The sequence below is a fragment of the Dipodomys spectabilis genome, unplaced genomic scaffold (assembly GCF_019054845.1).
Source record: "Dipodomys spectabilis isolate Male_0828 unplaced genomic scaffold, ASM1905484v1 ptg000054l, whole genome shotgun sequence".
Taxonomy (NCBI): domain Eukaryota; kingdom Metazoa; phylum Chordata; class Mammalia; order Rodentia; family Heteromyidae; genus Dipodomys; species Dipodomys spectabilis.
Genome location: NW_024870731.1, coordinates 25,104,626 through 25,121,016, shown reverse-complemented (window position 1 = coordinate 25,121,016; position 16,391 = coordinate 25,104,626). Strand labels below are relative to the sequence as shown.

General features: G+C 40.9%; 1 protein-coding gene across 1 annotated transcript in view; it reads right to left on the bottom strand.

The window, feature by feature from the left end:
* Positions 1-2,070, bottom strand: part of Synpr (synaptoporin) — a 161,676-nt gene extending 159,606 nt beyond the window's left edge. Inside the window, exon 1 of the mRNA XM_042680067.1 lies at positions 1,905-2,070. Coding sequence (XP_042536001.1) covers positions 1,905-1,928 — 24 coding nt within the window. The 5' untranslated portion in view covers positions 1,929-2,070. The remainder of the gene's footprint in view (positions 1-1,904) is intronic.
* Positions 2,071-16,391: the final 14,321 nt, after the last annotated feature.

The window sequence follows — 16,391 nt, the reverse complement described above, 5'->3', positions numbered from 1 at the left end:
ATGATGTAACTCAATATAAAGAATCTGACTTCTTTAAGGAACAGATATCCTGTTGTCTTTCCTATGTCAGTGTGTCTGGCCATGCTTGGAAGCCCTAACTGGCCTTTAAGCAGGCAGGTTGTAGGAAATCACAAATATTATCAGGATGCTGACTCCTTAAAGTTCATTTATTAGTATCTGAATAGCTTCAGGTGATGCTAACTTTCTTTATAGCCAACAGTTTGCTATACAACCTGTTACAATTTTGAAAAATATTCAGGGGAGATGGAGAGGTTGGATGTGTGCATTTTGGGGAGGGATGCTGATGAGTTCACTTAGCAGTAGCTCAAAAATAAAAGTTCCAGTTATTTTTTTTGTCAAAACATTGGCAAAGGATCACTTGGTCCTAGCTTAGGGTTTGTGATATCCAAGGCTTCATTATGTAGACCTTACTGGGATCAGTAATAAGACAGTATATAAAACTTCAAGTGGGTTTGAAGGACTGATCTAGTTTTAAGGCGGAGCCTCAAAATTCAATGTTTGTTAGCCTTCATTTCAGAGTGCAAAGGGTATGTGCATGATAGAATGCTCAAAAGGCAGAGAGCAAGAAGGTCAGCATATTCCCAGACACACCTCAACTGTGTCCACAGAGCTACCCTAAAACCATGCCAACATCAGACCAAAAAATGCTATTTTTCAAAATTCATGTCTCAGAAGAATTTATGCCTCAGGGTTCTAGGTATGTGAGAAATTCCTAACTTTACTTTCAAAATTTCAGAAAAATTATCAGACTTTCTCTTGCTTCATATTCAAAAGTGCCTTTCACTTGCATTAGAAATACATGCTGTAGTTCATTTCACTGGAAAACAGACCAGGCAGATTTGTTGATTGTGTCACACACACACACACACACACACACACACACACACACACACACACACACAAATAGGAAGATTAAAACATCAGTTTTGTTTCCATTAGCACAATTAATCATCTTATCATCTGCCCTGCATCATCATTATATTAACAGACTTTCTCCTAGACTTCTGAATTAACAACAAAACATTCACATGCTGAATTAAAAAATATGCATTTAACCAGCTCATGCATTTAGAAATCATTACTAGCAGAGGTGACCAGTTATTTTGCCTTTGTTGAAATTTAATAATAGCAACTTTTCTCCTGATTAGCTACAGATAGGGAAAGTATCAGAACCAGGGCCGGGCATTTGGCAGATGGTGGTACAAATACACATGCAAAGAAAGGCAGAAGAAAGCAACGATAACTTGGCATTGAGTATTTCGTGGAATGTGAGATTTACTTGAACAGTCTGAATACTTTTTATATAGAAATTCATTGCCTTAAAAAGTATATCACTGGATCATCTGGGACTCTCATTCATTTTCTATTGGTATAAGATCTTATGAAATTAGCACACTATATTTGGTAGCTATTAATTGAGTTTAAGACAGTCCTACTGTGATACTGATGAAGAAACTTTAATTAAAATGTAAGCAAGATAGAGAACAATGATTTCACTAAGACATTAAACTCTCTCACGGAAGGTTAAGAGTAGAATATTACATTTTTAAAAAAACCAAATGTGGAGGTATGTTTAGTTTTCTTATCCTGTTAAAAAGAATCCCAGCATATACTTCCACAGTGGATGTAAGTTATCACACAATTACAGAACCCAGCTGGGTTTTTTTTGTTTAAATACAAGAATAAGAGAAAGCAAAGTAAAACAAAAGGATATTATCAACCAAGATTGCAAAAATCAAATCTTTTTGGAAAGAAAAGTGAACCATACAAATGGACCTGTGCAAACACATGTGTGTACACACACATACACACATAGCCAAGCTATAAATCAATGGAGAGAGAGAGAGAGAGAGAGAGAGAGAGAGAGAGAGAAATAAACTTACCGGAGCAAATATCACCATACACATTTACAAAAGAATTGATAATCCAACTTCCCTCTCCTGAAAGAAAATAGAGGTTGTCTCATACTAAAAATAAAGCTCTTCTGTCCACAGCACCAGCCAGTTCTCCCTCTTTTTATGAAGCACAGGAGGAGAACAAGAAAATCAATGCGGAGGGAAAGTGAGATGTTATACCAATCAGGTGGCAGCTTCTGCCTTATTTGCGGAGAGATGGCAAACCAGTCATATTAGTAGACAGTGACAGCCCACAGCCGACACTTCCCTCTAGTGAAATGCTGCCTGCTTTGTGGGGAGGTGACTACTACCACACTTGGCTCTTTGCTCACAACTGGAAGTGCTAGACTGCGTTGCACAAACACACTGCATCACGAGCAGAAGCACTATCTCCCCTTTTACTCCTAGAGCCCTCCTCCTCCCTCAACCACAGCACTTAAAAACAAACTGGGAAATTAAAAAAGGAGCAAGGATTTTTGCCTACTAAGGGTGTAAGGAGGGGGAGGGGGCGTGAAGCAGTGGGTTTTCACAAAGTCTTTGTTAATAGATTTGCATAGATTAGGTAAATGTTATGATGCTTCTTAAAAAAAAATTTCCCTTGTTTTTATGGAAATACATGGGTATTATGCATGATCCCCAGTTGGCAAATTCATACTCTGTCCATAAATAATGATTAAGGTGATGGTACTAGAAGACAGGCTTTTCAGGCTCTGGCAACTGTAGAAGGGACAAATTACAACTTGGGTGCTCATTCATCACGGCCAGTGTTATTTAAAGCTTGCTGCATAATCTCGAAATTAAAAAGGCTGGCTTCCAAGGCTTAGATTTGACTTGAGTCCTTTTTTGTTTCAATGGCAGAAAAGAGTTAAGCTTGGCTTCTTCAAGGGGCTAAAATCATGGCACCCTGAAGGAAGGTAGGTTTTGGGTTGGGGGGAATTGGGAGGATAGCCCCACATTCATGGAAAAGCTTCCACAGGTGGTGGTGTCATGAAGATGGTTTCTCCTGGTGGCTTCCACCTCAGCCCGGGGAGGAGAAACCTGAACGCTGTCCCTTCTCTGGCCCAATATAGCCTCTCCAACCACCTCCCACCCAACCCCAACCTAGAACAGAAAAGTGTCTGGGGATGGACCAATAGAAACTCACACAGGTGATGGTTAGTCAGGAATCTATTCCAAGTCTTACTCGGACCCCCTCCCAATGTCTCCCTTTCTCTGTTTCTCCTCCATAAGGTAACAGTTACTATCATTTCCTTCTGTCTCCCTTTCTCCCTTCCTATATACAGAAGGAATGGGGGAGGGGAAGGTATGGAACCAAACCAACAATCAAACCAACAAAACCAAAGGTGATGAGGAGTGAAAGCAACTTGAGGTCTAATCTTGGTCTTCGACTCACTGTAAATGTGATAGTCCTTAAGTTCTCTGAGCCTCAGTTTGTACTCTGAAAAATGGGCTCACTAACACCTTACGATCTGAAGAGGAAGAAATGAAAAAATAATCCAGATAGTGCTTTCAAACCTACCCTACACACATATCAACTTGGCTCAGGGACCAGAGCTTCCTTTCTCCTTCTCCTCCAACCACCTAATTGTTCCTATGCGTAAATCTTCAGGGGTAGTTGAGACTTTACCTGCAGGTACTCAGGGACCTCTGAAATTCGGATAGATCCCTTGCTCTCAACACCTGCTTATTGCAATCTCACTACATTGTAAGAAGGGAAATTACTCAGGGGAACAAATTAAGCAAGTGAATACAAGTGAAATGGAAAAAAGGCTGAGAGCCTGAGACCAGCAGATATTTAAGTCAGCACTCAGTAAGCAATTGTGGAATAAATGAGTCAAGAAGCAGACTCATGTCCCCGTGCAAAAAGCCACACATAGCTTCTGCCAAGCAACAGACGGAGTTTAGGAGGTTGCTGTTCACAGGGCCTCCATAGTTATAGTTCTTCAATGTGGACAGTCATTCTCATCAGCTTCAAAGATTTTTATCTAGTTGACAAGGAAATCAAGACCCAAAGAGTTAAATGGCTTCTCTGGAAGCACATAGTCAATAATTGGCAAAGCTAAGATTTAAACCTAGCCAGCTGCTGTAATCCAGTTGGTAACCACTCAATTCTAGCGGCCACACAATTGTGCTTATACTTTCACTTATTCTGTGTATTGGGAATAACTCTACCACACAGGGATGTGTGGATGGATGCATGGGTAAGTCCCCAATTGACCCCACATAGATTCACACTGCAAAGATGGGAACATGGTATAGGATTCAGCCTGTAGGCCAATGCGCAGGCCCTGAATCTACAAGCAGGCCCTGCTGGGTTCTGTGTAGCCCTGAGCATGGTAACACACCTGAGAAGGAAGGAGGTGTAAGGCTCAGCTTTGAATTCACTAACAGTATGCTCTCTGCCCGCTGGGTATGTCTCTGAAATCAATTACGTTTTAGTTTTTCTCCTGTTTACATTGCATGATTTCCAGTGCAATGATCTCCAAAGGGCTTCCTGGGGTCAACTTCAATCAGATGAAGTTCTATGCTAACCGTGTGTCATCTTCTGGTTAGGTTAGCGTTCATGTTCTGTTCTTGTATTATCTGTTGCCAACTGACTTCTTACCACAATGGATTTCTAGGAGGTCTCCCCACTTCTACTCTGTCTCCTGAAAATTGCTCTGTAGGCTTTATCTACAGAGAGCCCTTTACAGTGTAAATCAGATTCTATCAGAGCAGAAGGAAATATTCTAGTCATTTTCCAGGAGGTTTGAAGGAAAACCTGACTCCTTTTCTCTGCCTTATGATGTGGGTCCACTTACCTTTCTGCTTGTAATAATACTACCTCTTTCCTTCCCCACTTCAACTACCTTGACCTTTTGTGCCTTTGAATTTACTTTTTTCTTGTCTGGAATGATCTTCCCTCTGATCTTTTCCTATTGCCTCTCTGCCATTCAATCTTTAAGTTTTACTTTTTTTTATTGTTGAGAGAGTCCTCTCCCTCCCCATTTTGGTCATTACTGACATTTGAACTCAGGGCCTCATTCTTTCTAGAAGATTGCTCAACCACTTGAGCCATGCCTCCAGGTACACACCTGGACCATGATCCAACTTTTAGGCTTCCTTCCATTTCTGAGATGATGGTGTAAGCCACCGTGTCCAGTTTCCCTTTGTTGAGATGGAGTCTCACATTTTTGGGGGAGGGGGGATGGCTTGGCTTGAAATAACAGTTTTCCCAATCTCCATTGCACTCAGTTGTGATCTGTAAAGTGTGGGGAAAGAAGGGGGGTCTCAATAACTGTTTTACCTAAACCATCCTCAAACCATAGTGCTTCTGAGTTCAACCTCCCAAGTAGATAGCAGTACAGGCATGAGCCTCCAGTGCTCAGCTCAATCCGTTCTTCCTTTTATATTATGCTCTGCGCGTGTGTGTGTGTGTGTGTGTGCGCGTGTGCACATGCATCTGTGTATGTGTGTGTGCGCACACATGTGCTTGCATGCCTCACTGTGTGTTGTGGTTACTTCTTTTTTTGTTTATCTTTTTCAACTTTGTATTATCTGATGATGCTTTTGACTTTTTCTTTCCTGATTTATTTTCTTCCTTTCTAAGAGATAATATCTGCAAAGGCAGGAAGCATTTAGGAGCACATCTTGTGTATGAGAATATTGGGCACGTAGTAGGTTCTAAACAGATGTTTGATGGATAAATAAATGAAAGATTGAATCAACAAAGCAACCTGAGAACAAGCTACACTTGGGAAGGTAGTAGAGAATGGTAAGCTCATGAAAGGAGCCTCTCCATGTAACACAGGATAGATGAACACAGCCAACTCATCTACTCTTATTCATGGGTACAGACTGCTTTTGCCTACTCCTGCAGGGAAAACTTCAGTGTCCTATTGTTAGACCACATCAAGATGGAGGAAGGCTCCTTTTGTGAATCATACCCATCAGTGTTTGTTTTTTCTTTCTTTCTCTCTCTCTCTCTCTCTTCCTTCCTTCCTTCCCTTCCTTCCTTCCTTCCTTCCTTCCTTCCTTCCTTCCTTCCCTTCCTTCCTTCCTTCCTTCCTTCCTTCCTTCCTTCCTTCCTTCCTTTCTTTCTTTCTTTCTTTCTTTCTTTCTCCAGTCCTGGGGCTTAAACTCTGGGCCTGGGAGCTGTCCCTGAGCTCCTTTTGCTGAAGGCTAGCACTCTACCACTTGAGCCACAGTGCCACTTCTGGCTCTTTCTGTTTATGTGGTACTGAGGAATTATACCTAGGGCTTCATGCATGCTAGGCAAGCACTCTACCACTAGGCCATGTTCCCAACACCCACCCCCCATCAGTTTTTCTTAAATGCTTAGGCTCCCAGAGTTCCAAATATTCCCCTAGGCCCATGGGGGAACTGATATTAGAAAAGTCCCCCACAGAGTATTCAGGAGAGGACAAATAGTCCTGTCAGCTAGCCACTCAGACTGTCTTTATCTCTCAATTATTCGGACAGTTCAGACAGTTGCGTACCTATCTCCATCCTAAATTCAGAACTGACAAAAAATAAATATGCCATTATTTGATGGTCCTTGTTTGAAAATTGATATTATTAACATGGTTGCTTCTGCCTTAAAAAATAACACTCAGCCATTATTAGACTATTAAAAATAGAAGGAGAGTGTTTTCTAAGTGGAGTATTTATAGAGAAGGTTAAGTAGATTAAAATAATCTGTGATTCTCTGGAAGCCTCATTAGCAATGCTAATTGCCAATATGGTCAGATCTTCAATGCTGATCTTTCAGTTTGAGCATGGCCTTCTGACAACCTCAAAAGAATTTTTTATTTTCCCTGAATGGAAACGCCTGTCTCCCTTTTGGTGGACATGCCTCCCGGTAAATGCAACAGTTCTTTACCCTTACAGTTTCTATTTCTAAACATCTGGCTTCTCAAAAGGGGTCCTTTCAGGCTATCTGCTGCAGAGTTGGACAGTGGGAGTCTTGGCTGCTTTAGCATTTAACAAATACTGAGAGGAAAATTCCAGAGCCACAAGGATTTCTCCACTGTAGTGGGGGAAGGGAAGCAATCAAAGATAAGACTGGTCTGGCCATACTTATAAATGACCAAGGGAGTTGCCTAACGTTCTTACATTTTGTTCTAAGAACGATTTCAACTCTTTGGAGCTGCAGCAATGAGAGCACTTACATTCAATCCACTTATAGAACAACCTTGACATCTTTAATAATGCTTTCTTTACTCTACTGAGTACACTTCCTAGCATGGATAAAATGCAATTTATTCAGATAGGAGCATCTAAAGTCAGGGTAGAAATTTGTAGCCTTCTCATCTTTTATTTGTTTTCGGGAAACAACTGTTTTTGTCCAGCTTTGTCTCTTTTCTCCTTTTGAAAGACCTAATAGGTTGCCATAAGATCAATTTATCTTGGACATTCATTAGCTCATCAGCCACCTCTCTTTGATAGCCTTTAAGGCTGGCTAACTGACTGCCACATGAAGCTGAACATAGAGGGAATGAATAGTGTAAATTAGAGAGGCTGAGATTTTATTTTATTAGTGGAACATGTTTGAGAAAAGTTGGAATATTTGGATGAAAATGTAGCCATATCTGAGAGATCAAAGGAGACAAAATGGCACCTAAATGAGCAGGTAGAAGGTTTACTAAGCCTCCTCTGAAGACCACAAGTCAAAACTTCTTAGGACAAAATAGTATCTTACTCAGCTTTGTATCCTCAGCCCAGAGCAAAATGCCAAACAATGAGTAGCCAAGGAATGACTCTGCTGCATGTGGGGTGGATTGAGCCGGTTGAAAACAATAAATGAGCACGATGAAGCATACTCCCTTTAGGTGGCGTTGTGCTGGCCAGCTCCTGTTTGTCCATCTGGAACTGCTTTCCCTCCCCCTCTATATCAGAAGGTGACCTAAGTAAACTCATCAAGAGGACACGTTCTCTCTAAGACATCCCAGGGGGCGGGGTGGGGGAGCTGCTGCTAAGCGAGTAGAGGAAGAGAGGAAACTGAGGTCAGAGCCTTTATCTCTAAGTTGCCTATGTAGTAGTAAAGACAATGGGGCTGTTCAGCTTAGCCCTCCTCCATATAGCAAACCCTCTTTCCCTCAGTCTCTTCCTTCCTCCCTCCCTCTTCCCCCTCCCCTGCCTGCCATCTTTCTCCCTGATCTTTCAGGTTCCTATCAGTTACTATCCCCAAGGCACTGGTCCAGCACCATCTCTTCTTGATTTACTTGAATCTTTCTCATCTTTTATTTTATTTTGAAAATGCCTGTCAATCTCTCAGGTTGGTTGTGCCATCTCTCCTTCCTGGAAATAGAGTAACACACGAACAGGTGGATTTTATTTCTAGTTCTTTTACTCCCTATGCACTACCTATAAAATCAGGTACTTGCCAATTAATGCACAGGAAGTGCCAAATGCCTAGCAGCAGTGATTGTGGTGACACTCTTGTTTAACATCTGCCTGTTTCACAGGGATGATGTGCATGCTTCTTCTTTTCTCCTCTACAGGGAAGAGCTTGTTGTGTTTGGGGGAGAGGAAAGGAAAGCCCAGGCCCTAGTCAGAAAGATGTATCAGATTTTTCTGAGTTAAAAATCAAGGAGTATAGAGCCATCATTGAAGCATATAGCTTAAGGCAAATAAATATTTGCTGAAAATGACATTTCTAAGTATTTACAATTCACTCATCGGTCTACAACAAGACTGTGGTTAGTTGTTTCTCCTACTTCCTTTTTTCTTTCTTGGGGGGACTGGAATTTAAGCTTAGAACCTCACACTTGGTATGCAGGCAGCCCCTGCACCATGCTCCCAGCCCTTCTTGCTTCTTTTTGACATTTGTGAATTGTCACATGCCCATCTATGGACTCTGGGCTTCAAACAGTAATTCCAGATCTATTCAATGCTGTTTAATCTTTGATTTCGTTCCTGTTAAGCCAATAGAAACACCTTCAGTATCCTAAAGAGATTTTGTACCCACATAGTTAAGAACACATTTTCAAATCTTTGTTAACCTTCTAAAGAGAAAAAAAACCCAATCCTTTATTAGCTTAAAAAGTCAGTTCTCTGATTATAGAGTATATGCTGTGTGCCAGGTTCATGAAAGAGTGTATATACAGGGCTGAAAATATAAACAATGCCCCTTTAAAAAGACACTTAAAATCATTCTGAGTTATCTTCATAAGTCATGAATCTACTGGAGACTAATATGTAAATAAAGCTCAACGTATATTTGTTGAAAGATTGAATAAATAAGATTGAATTACTATGCTGTGTTTCTTAATCACAATCGTAATCATGTGGAAGCATGTTAGTGAAATTATTATATATACTAGGATATAGACAGCACGTTCAAATGGCCAAATCATCTCAGCTTTCAGTATAATTATAAGAACACTCTTTAATGCTATAGCTTTTGAACTGCATGCAAGTAATTCCATAAAAAAGGGTAGAGATGGGAAGATGGCACTGGGCAATCAAGGAAACCAGTAGTTCACATACATTCTCTGAGTCAACCAGCTCATCCATAGTTGTCAATTTCAAATCTGGGTTTCTAAACCTGATTGCTTTTGAGCAAAAGATTTTTTTTGGTAGGAGAACCATTGATTTAATGGCTACCACAACCCTTTTTAATGAATAGCAATGCTATTCATTCCTGTTAGGGTATCACTTAAGCAGTATGCATGCGTTATTTTATTTATCATTTCACCCTACAAACTAGAATTCATTGTTATTGTCATCTTATAAATCATGAAGCTATAGTTTAGTGCAGTTCAGTAAATCTCTCAGGTCTATACAGATAGTATTAGAATATGGGTTTGAATCCAAGTTGTGTGAACCTAGAACCCACATTATAAAACTTTCCTAATGCATGCAAATATGGTATGTACCACATGAGCGGTTGGACATTGCCTGGGTGTTTTGGAGTTTGTATGTAATGGAAATCAAAAGTGATGACCCAGTTTGGTAACATGGCTTCTGGTGATTACATCTCCTGTTCTGGCTAGGGCGATTACAAGTCCCTCGTAAACCACTGGACAACAGATTCATCCATTCTGCAGTCTTACCTAGTTCACTATAATAGGCTACACACAGTAGGTACTAAATAACTCTTTGCCAAATTATTAAAGGAGAGAAGGTGAATGATTTTTCTGAGGCCCACATTTATAAATCTAATCAGAAAGCAGCAAAACTAAATCTCCTTGTTTTCTTCCTATCCTTTAATAACAGGGAGTGCTCTATCAGCAAATGGAGGGCTTAGAGTTAGCTCTTCCTGACACATATTTCTCAAAGCCTCATGTGGAACCAGAAGATGAATAGTTGTTGCTATGATTAAGGATTAAGACTTTATATCAGAAAGAATCCCTGAGGTCTGGTTTTTACAGGAATCTTGTTAGTACTGTAATAAGAAAGAGAGAAGAAAAACATGGAGACCATTTTCAATAATCTTGCCCAGAATACTGAGACATGAACAGCAAATTAAAGGAAGAGCTGTGTGACTTTTCGCTGATAATGTCTCCACAAAGGCAAGTGTCAAAGCCCATTGTGTATACTGATGAGACTCTTTTAGCCTTTGGAAATAATAGATAAAATTCAATTTATTGTATACTTGATGTTTTGCCATGTATGCACATTGCAGATTGGTTAACTCTAACTAATTAACAAGTGCATAGTTAGCTCACATACGTTAATAATTTTTATGGTAAGAACTCTTAACAACCACTCTGCACTTTCCAAGAACACAATAGGTTGTCTTTAACTTTGGACATCAGATTGGCCAATAGACCCAAACTTCCTCCTTCTACATAACAGTAATTATGTGCCCCTTGACCAACTTTGACCCATCCTTTCCATCTTCATACCCTTCTAACCCTGGTCATCACCAGTCTACTCTCTACTACAAGACCAACTGATTTAGATTCCATATACAAGTGAGATTGTATAGCATTTGTCTTTCTGTGCCTGGCTTATTTCATTTAACATGATGCCCTGCAGGTTTGTCCATATTTCTTGGCTTTTCTAAACTTTAGTGTTTTCACCTGCAAAATAGGAATCATGATACTGAGTTACAAAGTAACAGGAAATTCTCTCTCTCTCTCCCTCCTCCTACCCCCTCTTTCTGCTAAAGCTTCAGGCAAAATAGATTTGAGAATCAAACACTTGTTACAATCAAACTTAGTTACAATCTTCTGGTTAAGAAAACATACCTCCAGAACACAGAACAAATTACAGCTTATAATAAATAGGGTATATGTAGGAAAGAAAACAAAATCCTGTTTCTCCACACGTAGTTTACAGCATGCAGCCTGTATAACATCCAAGTTTTTTCAAGGTGCTCCAGAGTCCTGTGACTGTTTGGTTATCATTCCACTTCCAACTTTCTCTCCATCTTGCCCCCCAGTTCCAGTCAGAAGGACTAATCTGGTTAAAATGGCAATGGTTTTAGGGCACAGGAGTTTGGGGGACAATATTTTAACCTGAGTGCTTAGGATACCTTTGTAAATAATACTTCTCCCTTTTGTTGAGTAGATCTTATTTATGTGGTGCTTTGGGATTCCCATGATATGGAGTGATCCATTTGTCCAAAGAACTTTTGCTGCAATTTTATTAACAACAAACAAACAAAAAATTCCTCCTATGTGGTAGATGTTTCCTGTATCCTTAATTTACATTTTCCCAAGTGCTTGGATTTAGGGCAATAAGAAGAGTTTCTGCAGCCCTGGTCCATATAAGGCAGCTATGATACCGTGAGACAGACAGCTCATCTGAACAGACTTTGAAAACTGAAATTTGCAATCCGAGACAGGATTAGTTACTGTGAGTTTCTGTGCTCAGAGTCACCCTAAACATAAGATAAAACCCGTTTGCTCCTTTAGTTGATTATTTGTGTCTGCAGGCCTCCTCTTCAGAATAGTTCAAACTGCCATGTGCACTCACATAGAACATGTTTTCTTCTTCAGCTGTGCATTTATTTTTAAAATAGACTCGTTTTACCAATGTCTTCCCTAAAATGTTAGCTCCTCATGAAACCCAGACCCAAGTCTTTAAATGCTACAAATTAAGAGAGTCAGGCTGAAGAAGAGTACATTCAGATATTTCCAGAATGTCATTTAACACTGGGAGTACCGTGTTTCCTCTCATTTCTTTGGAAATGTGAAGACAGAAACTCCCTCTAATGGGGAATGAGGGCATTTATTCTGACATTCGTTTCAGGACAAGTAAAGCCAGCCGTGGACAATGTTCAGAAATTTCTGCTCTGACACCACAAGTTCTGTAATATGGATGTGGAACCAAACACCACTCTGCAATGTGGATCTCAAGTTTACTCGTGACATATAAACCACACGAATAACCAGTTCTGACTCACACCTCCTGAATCAGAATCCACGATGATGGGGAACCTGGAAATAAGGAAATTACCAACTCACTCCCTCTTCCCCAAGGGAATTTGACAGAGTGAGGCCCATGATTACATTATCATTAAGGAGAACAGCATGGTTTGCTACACAAGGCAAGGTCCATGACCAATAAATGCTCTAAGTAGGAGGAAGAAGCTCATTCTGGAAGAGGTTGGCTGCCGGAATGGGTACCATGGGGTGGAAGTATGATGAGTAAGGATCCCCTCTCCTTGTGTACCCTCTCTCTTGTCTGGCAACTTCCTCTTCCAGGGATCATGTTTGTCACCACACAGAAACAAGAGAAGGAGCTACCCTAAGTGGCTGATATAGTAAGTCCCCTTATCCATGGGTTCACTCTCTGCAGTTTCAGTTACCTGTGTATGCAACCATGATGTGAAAACTATGAAACAGAATGTTCTAGAAATAAACAGAATTAAGGTGGGCCCCCTTCTGAGTCGAGTGATGCACTCTGACACTGGGAGGTAATCATCCCTTTGAGAGTCATCTCTTAGTCTACTTTGAGAGTCATCTACTTAGTCCACTGAGCATGCTATGTCATTTAACTTAATGACATTAGTCATTTAACTTGCTGTGTCAGTTATCAGTGTGACTGTTACAGGTCACTTTGCTGGGTCTAGATAGTCCTGTTTGACTTAACAATCAGCCCATCATGCAAGAGTGGTTATGCAAAGGAAGTACTAGAGTGGGTAACACAGGCTAGAAGAGTGTAAACCCAATCAGGCAATGCTCAGGATACATAAAAATATATATTACATAGCAGATGTGTGCATCCACTGTGATATCTTTGAATGTACTTCCCTCAAGATAAGAGTGTGGTGGCTCAGTGGTAGAGTCCTTGCCTTGCATGCATGAGGCACTGGGTTCCATTCCTCAGCACCACATAAGCAGAAAAAAGCCAGAAGTGGCGCTGTAGCTCAAGTGGTAGAACGCTAGCCTTGAGCTGAAGAGCTGAGGGACAGTGCGCAGGCCGAGTTCAGGCCCCATGACTGGCAAAAAAAAAAAAAAGAAGAAGAAGAAAAGAGTGTACAACTATACCAGTATGCTTGGTCAAGCTCTTTTCTTAGTACTTCACAGGGATCAACTTGTTTAATTCTCCTTGAGATACAACTAAATAAAAGACTAATATCGATACTCTGTGAACCATCTCCTAGAATAGCTTGGATTCTGCTGACTTGCCAGAGCCGTCCCTTAACCTTTGCCCTGGCAGTTCATCAACCCTTCAGCCACCTACAGGATCAAGTAAAGCTGTCCTGGGTTGTCCTTTCCTGAAAGTTCCTCCTGAGCCATATAGAAATGGAAGTTGGTTTTTTAGAAAGGCCATTCCAGGAAAGGGGCAGCAACTGAGAACTGAAGGAAGCTAACAAAGAATGCATTAAGGAGCAGATAGATGACCCATGTAGATCAAGGTGGTCAGAATAGTGGATTGATCTCCCTGGGGTGATTTAGGGGACAGTGGCACATTTCAGAGGTGTTCAACAGGAGGGGCAGTTCCTTTCTCTTATTGGCTCCTGCAAGGAGGAAATCTGTGTGGAAGTCTGGGGGTTAAAGCAGGGAAAGCCTAAGAACTGGCGAGGAGGGGGGTGGGGCAAAGTCCTGGTAACAAAAGTTGCAGTGCCTGTAGATGCCTCAGAAAGCTCCCAGACACATAAAGGGAAAGAGGAAAAGAGGAGAAGAAAACAAAGAAGGTCTAAGGAAGAATATTGTTGGTATGACTCCACTTCTGAGTCACTATTTTTTCCTTTGCTGATTGTTTCTTATTGGGCTGCCTTCCTTGGGTAGCAAGTCAGACTTCTCTTTCCCAGCTAAAGGCTTGCAAGCCTCTGTCTTCTGCGCATTGAAACTGCACTTGTCTTTCCAAACACTAGGTAGCCTACTGCTGCAGCTTCCTTTCTCGGTTTGCTTTTCTCTACTGTTTAACCCTTATTTTCCTCTGTCTGTCTCAGTGAGCCATCTTCATGTTTGCCTCCCAGTCTTAACCCAATGTTTTGCAACTGGAAATTGCTCCATCAGGCCTATTGATGGGATGAAGAGGCCTATCTGAAGTAAAGAGATTTGAAGGCATCTGTTAGTTCCGCCTGATTTAATTTCAGAGCTAGAGCAGAGGGCTGTAGAGAGAGTGTCTTGTTCCCCCTACACTTTCTGAATCCTGTTAGTTCACTCAGTGTTATTGGTTTCCAGTGTCTCTCCTTTCTGCCCCCAGTTCTGGTCATTCATAGCATGCATGATTAATGACACATCAGTATTTGATTGAAATGAGCTCTCAAACAGCTTTTATTTGTGAGACAGCACAGGCAAGTTGACAACTCCACTAGACGAAGGTGTTAATATTGTGCAAGGCACACATACAAAAAGAAATTGAGATATTGTTGGCTCTGCTTGGTAATGAGCTACAGCTACACAAACTGCCATCCCCTTTCAGAAATAAATTCCCACTGCTGAAAAGCCACTTTCCCTATTGGAGATTTCATATTTAGTTTGTAAACTCCTATGCAGCCTTTGTGGGGCACTGACTTTTTCAGGTATAGTCTGTCACTTAATGTGACCTTATTTTATTAATTCAAGCTATACTGCATGGCAGAAATTAGCCCCATGTTCTAGAAAAGAAACTTGAGGTCAGGAAAAAACTTAGTTAGATCTTGATAAAATCAAGATTTGAATCCAAGTCTCTCACATAAGAAAATGCATCCCATCCTACATGCTATACACACACACACACAATAGAGAACATATTGTCCTCTATGAGTACCTAACTAGATCATCACAGAAAATGTATGAAGTTGGATACTGGTAGCTCATGCCTGTAACCCTAGCTACTCAGGAGGCTGTGATCTGAGGATCTTGGCTTTAAGCCAGCCCAGGCAGGAAAGTCTGTAAAATTCTTATCTCCAATTAACCACCAGAAAACTAGAAGTGTCACTGTGGCTCAGAGTGAGAGGATGCTAGCCTTGAGTGCAAAAGTTCAGGGATGGTGCCCAGGCCCCGAATTCCAGCCCTATGACCACCACCACCACCACCATGAAAAGAAAACCTATGAAGAGGTATTATTAATCACATTTTCCAGGGGCTCATAGGTCTAGGAGCTCTGGTCTGCCTCAATCTTCTATCCAATAGTGATCAACCTGTCTCAGTTATGATACTTGTCTCATCAGTTCACAATGGTGCATTTATATTTCTATCTTCCAAAGAATCCCTCAAGGACAAGGTTTCTGTCAGTGTGTGTGTATGTGTGTGTGTGTGTGTGTGTGTGTGTGTGTGTGTGTGTGTGTGTATCCTCTTTGTAGGGATAAATAGATGGAAGTATTGAATAAATGAACATGGGATGAGTTTCCACCCCATGCCCTGAAATAAAATGCAAAAACAAACCAGTGTTTTAAAAACATCCGTGGCTTCATTGAAATACTAACCTTTGACCAAGCAAGGTTGCAGAATGTAGAACATCCTGAATACAGCTATCCCCATGTTATGTGTTTGTTTTCTTCCTCTCAAGCCTCTTCTCTCTGTATCTCCTTCACACTCAGGGATTTAGATTCTGGCTTTTGTCTGTCTCTGGCCACAGGCAAGAACCAGGAAACAGCCTGAATATATGTCTTACTGAGATGGCACAAGCCCTGAACCCTTTCTCTGAGCAGAATTTACTCTTACTTTACAAATAATCCTAATAGAAATGGGCTTTTTTTTTTCCTCCTAAGTTGCTAAAATGTTTGAATCAGCCAAGTAAAATGAAACAGATGATTGGGCAGGCACACTTGAAGCCCCATAGGAATAGGTTGGGGGTTGGGTGCGTACAAACAGTAAGTGGTCCTCAGTGCAGATGGAAAATCTCAGCATTCTCAGGATAGTTTATGTAAGGCCAAACTGCCTTGCTCCATTGGCTCTGAGGCTGTCATTGCCTTGTGGCAAAAAGACAACATGGTGGAAGACTCTTAAAATGGTCTCTATCAACTCTATTTTAAAAAAAAAGGCATGAACATCTGACACTTTTAAGGCATAATTTCTATTCAAAACAGTTATAGGCTTTAATGAAACACATCAATATTTTAAATCTTTAAGTGTGCAGAACTTTGGTGATCAGAAATGAGGACAAGGG